Source organism: Nyctereutes procyonoides, unplaced genomic scaffold (genome assembly GCF_905146905.1).
Source record: "Nyctereutes procyonoides isolate TBG_1078 unplaced genomic scaffold, NYPRO_anot_genome, whole genome shotgun sequence".
NCBI lineage: Eukaryota > Metazoa > Chordata > Mammalia > Carnivora > Canidae > Nyctereutes > Nyctereutes procyonoides.
The window spans coordinates 11810741-11825932 of NW_026575134.1; the positions used below are offsets into that span (position 1 = coordinate 11810741).

The window sequence follows — 15192 nt, forward strand, 5'->3', positions numbered from 1 at the left end:
CCAGGGACAGAGCCCTGAGGCCACACTTGCAGTGACACTTCCACCCTCATCCATCACCTGACAACACCACAACTCCAGGCGCGTGTGAGTCTAGGAGTTTAGCATCAAGAACAAAGTTTATTGGGTTTATGGTTTATGTTTCATAATATTAGGATGTACCATATGGAATATTTCATAATATTAGGATGTACCATACGGAATAAAAAAAAAAGCAACTTTAAAAAAAAGACTTGGGCAGCCCCGGTGGCGCAGCGATTTAGCGCCGCCTGCAGCTCGGGGTGTGATCCTGGAGACCCGGGATCGAGTCCCACGTCCGGCTCCCTGCATGGAGCCTGCTTCTCCCTCTGCCTGCTTCTCCTTCTGCCTGTGTCTCTGCCTGCGTCTCTATGAAACAATAAATAAAATCTAAAAAAATAAATAAATAAAAAATAAAAAAAAGACTTGCTTTCCAAATTTATGGTATCTTTACAGTTGATCTGTGTTTCAAGAATGAGGACGTGAACCAGATGAAAGCAGGAGGGAACATTCCCACATAAAGGACATGGGGACAAGGGAAAATGGGTGTAGTGCTGGGGTTTAAGGAGAGTAATTTTGAGCCCCATCAAGCAGGGCTTGAAAACCAGGGAGGGGCACCACGAGGCAGAAGCCTTAGGAAGCTCCCTGAGGTGTGAGTGCAGAGACTGGGCAGGGAGCAGGAGGAGGAAGATGCCGTTATAATCCAGGTAACAGACACTGGAATCTGAACTGAGGTGGCGGCGGCTGGCGACGGTGGATCAGAAACGGCGCTGTGGAGCAGAACTTTCTGGTTTGGGCCACTGGGAGTTCAATCCTGAATGAGCAAAGAAGACAAGTCGGTTTAGGATTGGTTGACTTTGGGACAGCCCAGGTGGCTCAGCGGTTTAGTGCTTCCTTCAGCCCAGGGCGTGATCCTGGAGACCCGGGATCGAGTCCCACCTTGGGCTCCCTGCATGGAGCCTGCTTCTCTCTCTGCCTCTCTCTCTCTCTCTCTCTCTCTCTCTCTCTCTCTCTCTCGTGCTCTCATGAATAAATAAATAAAATCTTTTTAAAAAAAAAAAAAGACTGGTTGACTTTGGGGCTCCTGGGTGGCTCAGTCGTTGAGCGTCTGCCTTTGGCTCAGGGAGTGATCCTGGGGTCCTGGGATGGAGTCCTGCATCGGGGTCCCCACAGGCAGTCTGCTTCTCCCTATATCTCTGCCCCTGTGTCTCTCATGTAAATAAATAAAATCTTAAAAAAAAAAAAAAGGATTGGTTGATTTTGACATACCTGTGGGTTATGCAGGTAGAAATACCCCAGGGACAGTTGGATGAGCATTTCCACAAACCAACAGGGCTAGAGGGCTGGTTTCAGAAGCCATCGACATCTGGGTGGTAATTGAAGCCAAAGAGGGGAACGTCAGGGGAGACAGTTACTTGGAGACATTTTTGATTGTCATAACAGGGTAGGGGCAGCCTCTACTGGCATCTAGTAGGAGGAGGCCAGAGAGGCTACTAAACTTTCCAGAATGCACAGAACCCAATAAAGAATATTCTGGCCCCAGGGTCAGAAGCACTAAGGTTGAGAAACTTGGAGAGGCAGGGTGCGTGGAGAGTGAGAAGAGGACTGGCCTTGGAACCCAAGCAGAGAAGCAGGCCTCTACACAGGAACCTCCAGAGAGAAGCCACTGACCAGAGTAACTTCCTCAGCTACGTAGGCTATTGGCAAATCAACGTCAAGTACAGGGTAATGGATTAGTGCTAAGACAGGGCCTGAAGGAGGAGGCCGTGGACAGAGTCTCCCACCCCAAGTAGAACCACTACAGACAGGCAGCCAGTGGACCCCCCCGGGGAAGCCAGAGAACTTTATAGAGAAGGCCTCTTACCTTCTCCGCACCTTTTCTTCAAGGAAACGCCCCGGGGAACATCGGGGTGATGCCCGCCGTGCTGTGACTTGGCACTAGCTGTGAACAGATGCTGCGCCAGAGAGAGCCCTTTCCAAGGCTGCCTCTTTGACCAACTCACAGGAGCCAGAGTTCAGCTGTCTCTCAAAACTGCATTTCCTGCCCCTGTAGGAGCTGCGGCTACAAATATTTCCCCCTAAGCCAGGGGGTTTCGACTCACTGGATCTGACTGCTGGAAATGGCTGAAGATGTCCTCTGGGTTATCCCCATTGCTTGAGAGTTCACTGGCCCGACTTGCCATCCTGGGAGCTTGAGACCTACCTGAAACTGGAACTATCGCTCCAGGTTGGCGCGGCTGTGTTTGGACTCTCTGGGCTTCCCCTGAATAGAACCCGACTCCTTGGATGAATCCTGAAATGTATTTGTGTCATTTGTCCTCTCAACTTACCATGTTTAATTTGTGTTCCCTTAAAAAAATAAAAAATAACAAATAATTTTTTTTAAAAAAAGTCTTACATTTAAAGAGCTTAACACCACGCCCAGCCTATTGTAAATGCTCAATAAAATGCCAGCTGTATTTTTTTGTTGCTGGGCTATTATAATTCTTAGTCCTGGACAGAGTCAAAACTAAACTAATATTGTGGGTCTAAGCTTTGGAGACAAAAAAAAACCAAAAACCAAAACAAAAACAAAAAACAAAAAACAGCTATCTGCCATATGTTCAGATTTTTAATTGAACTATGGTTGTTTAGCTTTTTTAAGATTTTATTTGTTTATTTGAGAGAGAGAGAGCACAAGCAGGGGGAGCAGCAGAGGGAGAAGCAGACTACCTCCTGAGGGGGGAGCCGCACGTGGGGCAGGATCCCAGGACCCTGAGACCCTGACTTGAGCCAAAGGCCACCACTTCACTGATTCAGCCGCCCAGATGCCCCTGAACTATGTTTTTATTTTTATTTTTTTCTAAGTTTTTTTTTTATTTAAATTCAACTCGCCCACATATAGTATAACACCCAGTGCTGAACCGATGTTTTTAAAGATTAACATTCAGAGACCACATTTTCATATCCTAATGCCCTAAGAGAATATCATATACCAGAAACCTTACTGCCAGAAGATTGATGTACATTTGCAACAACAAAGTCTCCCTTTTCTGTGAGACCTGAGCCAGCAGTTGGTTTTACTACCTCTTCCTAATAAAAATAAACGAAAAAGAAAAGAAAACAAAACAAAACAAAAAAAAAAAAACAAAACATAAAAATAAGCTGGAAGAAGAAACAAAACGTACCATGCTTTCCAGGGTACGCGGCTTCTTACTCAATGTAAGTAGTTTCAAGCACATCAAAACCTCAAGATTTTTAGCCTCGCTGGGCTGGAAATCGCTTGGCAATGAAGTGGGGGGCGGGGAGGGGGGGATCTTTCAGGCTTTGGTGTCCGGTCCTGTTTTCTCCTGGGTTTCCGTTCACGGTGGATTGAGGAACAGAGGGTGAGAAGAAGGAAGGGGAATGTCGACGGACGGAAAACATTCCTAAACCAGAAGATGCTATTATTGCACCTTGGGGCTGCTGGGCTCCCGGAGCACGGTACAGACCAAATGCCTTTCTGGAAAAACCTGAGCCCAAGCTCACGGCTTGGAACAAAACCCAAGTGCGCACAACCGAGGGGGGTTGACGACGTGTGGAGACGACGTGTCCCTCCGGGTCCCCCCCGCCCCCCCCCCCCGCGACGGGCGCGCTGCAGGCGAGCGAGCCCCGGGAGGAGGGGCCGCGGAAGGTCGCCCCCGCTGCAACCCGGAGCCCCGGGCACCTCTAGGGCAGGGGCCGCGGAGTTCAGCTTTGACCCAAACAGCGCCTGCCCCGTCCTGAGATCCTCTCCTTGCCCCCTCTTGGATCCGGGGTCCCAAACGACTGCCAGGGACTCTTTCTCCTGGTGCGAAGGACAAGGACTGGCCCGACTAACAAGGAGGGACTTTGGGGAAACGCAGGCTCGCAGCCCTGGGCCGCGGCCCGGAGGGGATGATGTCAGCGCTCGGGGCGCGGCGCGGGCGGGGGAGGGGCGCGGGGGGAGGGGGAGGGGAGGGGGAGGGGCGCGCCCCCGCCGCCGCCGCCGCCGCCGCCGCCGCCGCGGGAGCCTCCGGGGCCCACGTCAGGGGACGCGTCGGGATAAATAGGGTCCCGCAATGGCCGAGGCCGGCTGCGCTCGGAGCTGCCGCGTCGGGGACCGGAGCTGCCCGGGCGGCTGGGCGCCCCGCAGGCTGAGCGCCCGCGCCCTCGCGCTCCGAGACCCCCGGCCGGGCCCCGCGGGCGCACGGCGTGTCCGCGGCGCCGGGCGACGGCCGCCCCCGGGGCAGGGAGGACGGACCGACGGCTAGCGGGGCGGGCGGCCGGGCCGGGGCCATGCAGCTCGCGGTGCTGGCGGCGCTGTGCTGCCTGGGGCTGCGCCTGGCGCTCGGCGTGCGCGGCGCGCCCTGCGAGGCGGTGCGCATCCCCATGTGCCGGCACATGCCCTGGAACATCACGCGGATGCCCAACCACCTGCACCACAGCACGCAGGAGAACGCCGTCCTGGCCATCGAGCAGTACGAGGAGCTGGTGGACGTGAACTGCAGCTCGGTGCTGCGCTTCTTCCTCTGCGCCATGTACGCGCCCATCTGCACGCTCGAGTTCCTGCACGACCCCATCAAGCCGTGCAAGTCGGTGTGCCAGCGCGCGCGCGACGACTGCGAGCCGCTCATGAAGATGTACAACCACAGCTGGCCCGAGAGCCTGGCCTGCGACGAGCTGCCGGTGTACGACCGCGGCGTGTGCATCTCGCCCGAGGCCATCGTCACCGACCTCCCCGACGGTGAGGCCGCGCGGGAGCCCGGACGGGCGGGCAGCCCCGCACCCTGCTCCCGAGGGCGGGACGAGGGGGGAGCGGCAGGGGACCTGCCTGGGGGCGGGGGGGGGGGCCTGCAGGAACGTCCGGAGCTGGGGAGCCCCGCGTCCCGTGGAGCAGGCGTGCGGGGCGGGAGGCGCCGCTGGAGCCGTCGGGGGCGCGCACCTGGACGGGGGTCGCGAGCAGCAGCAGCAGCAACAGCAGCAGCGGCAGCAGCGGCAGGCGCGACCTGGGTGGGGCCAGCGCTGCGCACTTTGATCCCCAAAACAATCCCACCGGGAATCTCCCGTTTAGTGTGAGCCCCTGAAAACTCTTGCCCCCCCCCCAAAAAAAAGCAGTACCTACCCGTAAGTCACCACTCCCCACAGGAGTGCAGTTTGTAAATTTAGTCGTTCTGGGGAAGGGCATCTGTGGCATCTTAGTTAACTGGATGTCCACTTTCACTTCCTTTTTTTTTTTTTTTTTGGTCATCTGGCTGCTTTTCTAGGATGAAGGAGCAAGCTTAAAACCATTTCTTGAAACAAAAACCTAAGAACATTTTGCATGCTTTTATCCTGCACATTTAGAGAGATTATGGTGTTGCCTTAGTGTAGTTTCTGAGGTTATAGGTCAGAGCGTTGCCCAACACAGGAAGGAGGAGAAGTAAAGTGAAGGGAAAGTCTGAATTCCTCTCTAATTCAAAGCTTTAGGGATAAAAAAAACAAAAAAAAAAAAAAAAACGTATTTATTGCTCAGATTATATAAAAGAGGGTTATGCTCTTGGGGGGTTATATATAGCTGTGGGTTGTTTCTGCCTTGCAAAAAGAGAGGCGGCGATTTGGAAATATTCTGTATGTTTTGATAAGTGTCAACTGTCAAGCTGCGAAAAAGCAACATTTTAAAATGGATTTGGAAGGGAAGTTAGTGTGCGTCAGCCAAGTGAAATGGATGTGCATTCGTATCAATTTGTGCTCGATGGGCAACATTTCACTCAAAAATCTTCTTTCCTAAGCCCAGGAATGTCTGTATGAAAAAAGTAGACGACAATCACATGCCACTTTTACAATGTAGTGTCATTCTTTTGTGATACTGTGTTAGCGTCTGTCTCCAGATGGTTCCTTATTCCAGCCGGGTGAGCAGGCTAAGTCACTGACCACACCTACGTGGCTCTCTGTGTGTTTCAGACGTTAAGTGGGTAGACATCACGCCAGACATGATGGTACAGGAAAGGCCCCTTGATGTTGACTGTAAACGCCTAAGCCCCGGTGAGTTCTTTCTCCCTTGAGGTTCCCCCTTTGTCTCCTCCCCAGTGTGGTTTCTGAACACTTTTCCAACTTATTGTCTCTCTTTCGTCTTCTCCAGACCGTTGCAAGTGCAAAAAGGTGAAGCCGACTCTGGCGACGTATCTGAGCAAAAACTACAGCTACGGTAAGTCATCTGATGAAACCATTTACTGGAGGACTTGGCACATGGCAAAGCCAGCCGCAAAGCTGATCGCAAAGTGGCAACTTACGTGGGTTCCAGATGGCACGGCGACAGCTGGAAAATGTCTTGCTTTTCTGGGGAAATTAAGCAAATACAAAATAGGTTACCCGGGGGGGGGGAAGAGTGGTGCGGATCAGAGCAGAGTTGCCATCGAGGTCCTACTTGTCTTAGGCAGACGGGCCACTCAGCCAGGACGGCGGCCCACCTGACTTGTTCTCTTCCTGAGATCTCAGTGCTATCGGAAGAGTGGGTGAGTGATCCGTGGGTTGGATTATCTGAGGCCCAGGAATTAAGACCTCCCCCTGTTTTCCTTTTACTTATAAACTCCTACAGATATTTAACATCTTAAAGGAATTGTGGGGAAAGAGGTACAGGCATTGGCATAGTTTAAATGCCCTCCTGTCTTATTGGAAAGAGCAGTCGGCACATTCTGTAGGGGGTCAGCTATTTTTAATCTTTTAAGTAAACCGAATTCTATTATCATTTGAAAATAGATTTAATTTAAAAATGTGTCCTTTTAAAATATCCGTTCGGGTTATTTTATGTTCCTTTGCATTTCCTACGTTACTTCTGCTGAAATGACAGGAACTCTTTAGGCAAAATGGTCATTTTATTTGTTAACTTGTTTTCCATCATTCAAACTGAAATTTTAAATCATCAACTTTATGTGGTATGTCACATGGGGAAGTAGGAAGACCGTGGCAATATAAAAGTCTGAAAACATAACCTTTTATTTGAGTTGTAAGATTTGAGATTTTATCTAGCCAACGTGGGTAACTCAACCAAAAAAAAAAAAAAAAAAAGCACATGGTCTTTTCCAGTAGCTTCCATTGTTGTCGTTTTAAAAATGTTTCTTGTAGATAGTGTCTTAGTCTAATCTCCTTTGTCCCTCATCTGACACTCCCCAGCCCTCCTTACTAACTGGGGCTTCACTGTCTTGCTGTTCTCCATAACTACTTTAATGGTGAAACCATTTTCTATTTAAGTCCTTTGGCTTCTTCATAAACCAGCTTTCTAGGACAGAATCCAAGACAGATCTGTGCTAGGCTGATTACAATTCCATGGAAGGCAGTAATAGTAAGGGACCAAAGGGGCCAGAATTTAGAGCGTAATCAGACGCAGCGATGTTAACAGCCATCTGTAATAACACTTACACTTCTGCTCACCGCAGACCTTGGCCTGACAGCGTGTGAGTAAAGGATTGAGAACAGTGATCTTCAGAGCCTCCTTCCAGTTCAGAAATGTCATGGCTTTCATAACTTCCTTTGGAAGAGAAAAAAAAGTTCAAGCGTCAGATGGGTGGTTGGACCATCCAAACTTTAAAGTGGCTTCTGAGGGGCGCCTGGGTGGCTCAGCGGGTTGAGCGTCAGACTCTTGATTTCGGCTCAGGTCATGATCTCATGATCGAGCCCTCCCCTCCGCCCCTTTGGGCTCCTGGCTCACCGGCTCATTCTGGAATCTGCCTGAGATTCTCTCTCTCCTCTCCTCTGTCCCTTCCCCCATGGACGCACTCTCAATCTTTCTCTCTAAAATAATGTCTTTTTAGAAAAGTGGCTTCTGAACCCAAAAACATATGATTCTCACTTCAAATAATCACAAGGCAGGGGATAAACAAATACTCATTTCTGTGAAATATTTACTGACATTCCTGACTTGAATCTTCTGGTTTGTTTTTTTGGCAAACAGACCTACAAACAAACGAACCAAATTTTAGCATTTTCAGCCTGAGAACAATCTCTGAGATTCTCTGTTCACATCCTGGCTGCAGCCCCATGAGGAGCCCTCACCGATCCAGAAGCAGAGCCCAGACGAAGCCTGCCTGTCATTTTGCTCATACATCTTGTGGCATGAGCCAGGACTTTAAAGACAATGCTGACAATACGATTGTGTGGGCTTCTTGCTGGCATCTGGGCAGCTCGGACATGACCATAATTACAGGAGGCATTCTTTAAGAGAGGGCTCAGGAGTTGGCGTGATTACACCAAGTCTTTGTCTCCAAAGGCTTCATCCACACTTCTATCACTTTTTACATTGCAGTCATTCATGCCAAAATCAAAGCTGTGCAGAGGAGTGGCTGTAACGAAGTAACCACTGTGGTGGACGTGAAAGAGATCTTCAAGTCCTTGTCACCCATCCCTCGAACGCAGGTCCCGCTCATTACAAATTCTTCCTGCCAGTGTCCTCACATCCTGCCGCATCAAGACGTTCTCATCATGTGTTACGAGTGGCGCTCCAGGTAGGCACCAAGGGACAGAAGAAACTGCACACTGCTTCTAAAAACATGAATCTCATTTAGCAGTCATGGTTTATTAAAAAAATATATATATGGCACCAGGAGTTCTTTTTAAACAAGACAGTTCAATAAAGAAAGAAATAAACAAACAAGACAATTTTAATAGATGCCTCTGTTGTGATCTCACGTATCCTCAGTATCGTTTAATTCCACGTGGCACTAAGGAAAAATAGAAATATGAGGATTTGAATGGAATCTTTAAAAATCAACTTCAAAATGTCAAAATGGAATCTTTAAAAAGCAATTTTCAAAATTTATTTCAAAATTTTGACTTCCAAAATTGTAGGCCAATCAGTTACTATGAGTTAAGACATTCAGACCATTCAAATCAATCTTAGGGGGACGCCTGGGTGGCTCAGTGGTTGAACATCTGCCTTCGGCTCAGGGCGTGATCCCAGGGTCCTGGGATCGAGTCCCACATCAGTCTCCCTGCATGGAACCTGCTTCTCCTTCTGCCTATGTTCTCTCTCTCTCTCTCTCTCTCTCTTTCTGTGTGTGTGTGTGTGTGTGTGTCTCATGAATTAAATAAATAAAATCTTTAAAAAAAAATCAATCTTAGGGTGGCAAGTACTGAATTTTTTCAAAGAGCTCTTCAATAACCTAAAGATCAAGTTAGGGATCCCTGGGTGGCGCAGCGGTTTGGCGCCTGCCTTTGGCCCAGGGCGCGATCCTGGAGACCCGGGATCGAATCCCACGTCGGGCTCCCGGTGCATGGAGCCTGCTTCTCCCTCTGCCTATGTCTCTGCCTCTCTCTCTCTCTCTGTGACTATCATAAATAAATTAAAAAAAAAAATTAAAAAAAAAAGATCAAGTTAACGACAATTCCACACTTTCCTTATGTACAATCTAAATGTATACAATATTTCTTTGATAGACCATTACATATAGACACAGTCATATTCACACTCACATGCATGTGTATACATGTGTCTATATATCACTAGCTGGGAGTGTGGCTTCCCCACATCTCTTTCCTTGGCCTCTTTTTATATATTGGTACCTTATAATGTAATAATCGAACTCTTCAGACCAGGTTACTGGATGGGCCCCATAACCCACTACAGGATACATCGCCAACAAAATAGGTCCTTTTTTTATATAACAAGTCTTCCCTTTGATTCTCTGCCATTACTGCTCATGTATTTCTTTTGGATACAACTATGGGCTATTTCTCCAAAACACCTTTTGAAACTAGCCTCACTTGAATACTTTCTCGATCTGTATTCTATCAGAACTTGGGTACCCTCCTCATACCACGTATACTATCTGGTGCTCTTGGCTTTAAAGCTGTTCTACTTGCAGCTTGTCTCTCTACAGAAGCAGACTGCATGAATGTTGACTGTTTCTAGGCTCATCTCTTGCATAGTGTTTGTATCTGCTGCAGGACTAGATGTGGTTCTGGGAACATACTGGAACATAGTCATTGAATCCTATTGGGGCAGATGAATGGATTATAAATGAATTAAATAACAACTTCCCCGTCATCCTTTCTGTTTGCTTATAGACTTAATGTAATTCTGATGAAAATGCCAGTAAAAATATTGTTGAATGACTGGGAGTTATGTCTTCACAAATGATGCTAATGATCAGTTGGAGGAACAAATGGAGAAGAGTGTATAAAGGAGATTTTGAAAATACCATTTGAAAGGAAATCTGCCTTAGGAGAGACAGAAAACTGGTACAAAGCTGTACTTGCTAAAACCATGTGGTGCAAGAGTACACATGTAGATAAATAAAACAGAGAAAGCAGTCTTGAAACAGATTCTAATGCATAAAATAACTTATTATGAAGGATATATAGCAAATCAATTGGACATCAATATATTGTTTAGTAAATGTTTCAAATATTTTTATTTGGAAAATTAGCACATGTGTTCACTTTTTACTATACTATAAAATAAATTTCAAATGGAGTAAAGAAATATTTTTAAAACTTCATCATAGAGGGTAAAATTAGGTGAATAGGTAGGTATGTGAAATCTGAATGACAAAATACTTTGCAAACATGAAATTAATGTAAGAAATTACAATGGAAAAATGTCAATATGCATTTTTGATGATATAATATCATGGACATAAAACTCACCCCAAAAGGACAATAAATATTGAGAAAAATACTTGAAATAGTTATGACAAAGGAATAGTAACCTTACTCTATAAAGAGTTCATGTAAGTTCATATTTGACATGTAAAGACTACAATATATAAATAATATGTACATAAATCTATACAAGTTCCAGAAGAAATACAAAGAGTAAATAAATTTACCTCTTTAATTCTCCAATCCAAATTAAAAAATAATTTGAAACAAAGTTCAACCATTCTGAAAAGAGTTTGGCACTGTGCATTGAAAACTTTGAAAAAAATATATACTCTTTGACCCAATAATTCTACTTCCAGAAATCTATCTGGAGGCATAATAAGTCAGTACACACTAGTCTGTATGTATAAGGACATTCAACACACTGCTGGTGACAGGAGCTAAGCAAAAGAAGGGGGTTCAACAGTAGAGAAAGGCCTAAGTGTGTAATGGATATTATTGTTGAAATATTATATTGTTATTATAGCTGTATTTTTGAATTCTAATTAAATGAGAAAATGCGTATAATAGAATGACAAAAGGAAATATATGATATGACCTAAATACTCAGTGTAATTTAAATATGTATATAGGTATGAGGAAGAATAAAAGGAAATGCTAGGAAAAAAAAAAGGAAATGCTAGTAAAATATGAATAGTGGATATGTGGATTGTAGGGTTAAGGGTTTTAAAGAATTTGGGTTTTTTTCCAATTTTTTTGTATTTTTAAGCTTTTTCCTTTCATAATCAGAATTGCTCAAGATAAATTACTTTTTCTTTTTTTCAGGATGATGCTTCTTGAAAACTGTTTAGTTGAAAAATGGAGAGATCAACTTAGTAAAAGATCCATAGTAAGTATAGTTAGCAATACTCCAAATACGGAGTTAAGTGTGAGTGAAGAAATTCTATAGCGCTAGGGGTTCAGCACATACTCCCATCTCCAGGCTCTCACTATTTATCTTTTGAATAAGCGGTTAGGAGCAGCGCTACTCTGACTTGGAAATTGTAGTTCAGTATCTCTTCAATCTCACGGTGATTTGGTTGCATTCAATCCTGATCGATTGGTTATTTTAATATAAAATATAACCTTGATTAAATTAAGGTCTAAAATTTTTTTTCTGTGGTATTTCATTTAACTATTTTAGCAAAATCAGTCACGTACTTCAGCAGACTTTACCTCCAGAGGGTTTAAAACAAACATAGACACAGGATGTAGGAATGTGCAATCCTAAAATTCATGCTGTCTCTGTACAAAGCATAATCTTTCCCTGTGTTTAAAACAATTTTGAGACTTGTCAAAATCAATTACCTACAAACTATAATCATTTTGGGGCCAAATCTATGATTTTAATGGTAACATCAGAGAAAGATTGGTAATTCAATGAAAGGAGTTAGAATAATTTTTGCCCAGAGATATGAGTTCACACCAGAACCAAAGAAATCAGATCATTGGTTTGAAATGTTTAAAGCATCCCCGCTCTCCTCTAAATACATTTAGGTATCTGTAGGAGGACTTGTGTTTTCAGGTTCACAAAAGGTCTTACTACTACTGCCCGTGCCCTCTTAGTGTGTGAGGGAAAAGTCTATATTAATACTGACTTATGGAGAAGGTAGTTTGAACAAAGCCTCTCCTACTGGGTGCATTTGGGAATAACACGACCTTTACATCTGAGCTAAAAACTGAGTTGCTGCTCAGGAACCGGCTTCGCCTTCCTGAACAGAAAATTCTAGTAAGGTTGGTTATGCAGTTTCCAAGACCGCAGCAGATTAGAAGCATCAAAATAGAAAACAAGTCCACCCTAAGAACCTGAGTGAAAGCAAGCTTTCAGGAATCATGGCCATTTAGGCAGTTCACTTCTGCAGCAAATATTCCAGTAATGCTTCCATAAGAATTTGAAGCTAGCACCATATAATAGCAGGCCTAATGAGTCTATTATTTCACGACAGACTACACTTGTGCCCTGGGAGGGTGGGGACAGTGTTTCTCATTTCATTGTATTTCTGGTGCCTCAGACAATGCCCAGCCTGTGCTCATGCTGACTCTCCACTGAATGAAATAAACTCCAACAAAACAGTGTATATTCTGTGATAAAAAGCAACATCTATTCAAGTGGACTCAGTTTTTTCTTACATGCTGCTATTTAAATGAGTAGTATCTTTTATAGAAGTAGTAAATCCTTTTCTATCAAGGAAACAACTATCCAGAAAGTCTCATTTCTCATCAGTTCTGGGTAGCTAATACTTGCGTGGATTACTAGAGGTGGGAGGGGCTATCTTCCTTTGGAAGTAAGAGAATTAGGTGAGCCCACCCACAAATGCCATAAGAAGGCCCCTGGACTTCCTAGTGAGGCTTCGCCTCTTAGCCGTGTCAGAACCCCTGCTTTGTAGGAAACTTGCTGTGTAGGAAACTGGCATCGCAGGGCCTACACGGGCAAAAGTGCACGGGTTGGGGCCTTGGGCCCTGGAGTCAGACTGGTGAATTTGCATCCCAGCTCTGACATTTGTCAGCCACATGACTGTGCAAATAAGCTCTGTGTGCTCGTTTCCTGGCCCCTACCGAGGTGCCCACCTAGCAGGGCTGTTGGGAGTTTCAGTGAAATGAATAAATAGCCAGATTGCATCCCACCTTGAGCACTTTTCAAATCATCCGGTGTATGAGAAATGCCACAGTGCAGCGTAGCTATTTTATTCGTTGTTATCATGACTTACATGTGACAGTGGGGGGAAAAAAAGGGCATCAATCCTGACATTAGTTTAATGGCATTACTCGGTGAAATGTACTTGATGGTCACGGTTACAAATTGCCTCCCAGCAGTGGGAAGAGAGGCTGCGGGAACAGCGGAGGACCGTTCAGGACAAGAAGCGAACAGCCGGGCGCACCAGTCGTAGCAACACCCCGAAACCAAAGGGAAAGCCTCCTGCTCCCAAACCAGCCAGCCCCAAGAAGACCGTTAAAGCTAGGAGTGCCCAAAAGAGAACAAACCCAAAAAAAGTGTGAGCCAGCTGCTTTCCAGAACGGAGACTGCCTCCAAGGATGAGGCCAGCCGCTGCCCAGCCAGCCTGGGGAAGGCCCTGCTCCCCTCGCCTTCACAACTGCAGTACTCCTCAGACACATCTTGCAGATTTTTCTTAATGATATGCTTCAATTTTTCTTTTTAAGCCGCCACAAACTGTAGTGGTAGATATGTCCTTTGGTATGGAAGGTATATGAAAGCTCAAATCTTGTGGACAAATCTCCTTGCGGCAGTCAGGGTAGCCTTCAAAGGCGCCCACTCTGTGCGATCTCCAAGGGGGGGAAGATGCTTTGGTTCTTACCATTTGACCTAATATGTGCATTGTAAAATAAATGCCATATTACAAAGAAAACTCCTTTTTTTTTTTAACAATCTGTTATATTTCAGTTTGACTTGTCATGTTAGAATGTTCGTAATATTTTAAATGCGATCGGAAATACGAGGATTTGAAGGAAGAAAGCAAGAGGAACGAACGTCTAAAAGATCTTTATGTGTTTACTGTTTGCGGAAGAATTTCTGTGATGAAAGGGAATTTTTGAACTATCTAGAAAAGTAGGATATGGAAAACTGTAATGTTTTTTTTTTTTTCACAAAGAACCCTTTCAGCTCGTTTTTAGCTAGAAACTTTAGAAACTAAAACAATAATGATGATAACTAAATAAAAGGGAAAGGCAAACACACCATATCTGGATCCTTATTTCCTGGCTGCCATGCTGTGGGTGGAAAGGCTCTGAATTCATGTTCATGATGCTTCTCATTAGTAATCACTACGTAGCACCAGAAACAAGGTTGGTTTCTCCTATGATCATTTATACACCAGTGACGCAGCCCCCAAGGCTTTTACACCCGTGGATGTGCTATCTCATTTCCCAGGACATCTTAGATATCTTGATGCCAATCCTGAGAGAATGTTCTCTCTGCAGATAGCTGGCACTGACAAAGGTGCCATGGGCCCAATGCGAGAGGGCCAGGACTGGTTCAAAGTCCCCGGTTCTCAGCCTGCAATGACACCCCTGCCACACACCAGCTCTGGGCTCGGAAAACCAACTACCGTCACTTCTCCATTCAAGGATGGAATGGAGGAACAATCTGAAAGCTTAAGTATAAAATCTCCTTTAGATTTACCAGTGTCCCTGCTTCTCAGAGAAAGGGTTACGTGACCTGTCGCACTCACACAGGGCCGTTAGACACATCATCTCATTTCATCTCAGTGGCCATCGGGACATGGAAGTGAGGTGCGTGGGTCAGCCAAGGTCAAGCGGAGAATTGGCGTTAATAAGAATGCAGGCATGGGCTCCTCCGTCCTGTGTCACCACTGCAGCGCAGTAGTGGTAAAGGCGTCCAGTAGAGACTCAGACAGAGGTACCAACAACCCAGTCGCGTGTGTTTCTGCTCTATTACAGACCCAACTTCTCTGGCCCTGAAGGAAAGCCAAAGAGGTGTTTAGCATAGCACCCACACTAAAGAAACCTGCGCAAGGCCATTAAAAGGCATTGGCAGCCTAGCCTACCTCCTTAGCATTGTGGGGACTCTTTGGGGAGGGGAATCAGAAATGGAACTCTCCATGGAAA

The 15192-nt window shown here is 45.8% G+C and overlaps 1 protein-coding gene across 1 annotated transcript; it reads left to right on the plus strand.

Moving 5' to 3' along the window:
• The first annotated feature begins 4114 nt into the window (after positions 1-4114).
• Positions 4115-14301, plus strand: SFRP4 (secreted frizzled related protein 4). The gene is made up of 6 exons (XM_055301040.1): positions 4115-4738; positions 5935-6015; positions 6113-6178; positions 8273-8471; positions 11395-11458; positions 13420-14301. Exons 1-6 carry the CDS (start codon positions 4291-4293, stop codon positions 13603-13605), a joined length of 1044 nt encoding a protein of 347 aa, XP_055157015.1. The 5' UTR covers positions 4115-4290; the 3' UTR covers positions 13606-14301.
• Positions 14302-15192: the final 891 nt, after the last annotated feature.

What these genes read in the sequence shown, in the direction of transcription:
- SFRP4 (XM_055301040.1), top strand. Translation starts at nt 4,291, where the DNA reads ATGCAGCTCGCGGTGCTGGCGGCGCTGTGCTGCCTGGGGCTGCGCCTG. An exon ending in GAGCAAAAACTACAGCTACG is followed by an intron (nt 6,179 to 8,272) that starts GTAAGTCATCTG and finishes TTTACATTGCAG; the next exon opens with TCATTCATGCCAAAATCAAA. An exon ending in TGTTACGAGTGGCGCTCCAG is followed by an intron (nt 8,472 to 11,394) that starts GTAGGCACCAAG and finishes TCTTTTTTTCAG; the next exon opens with GATGATGCTTCTTGAAAACT.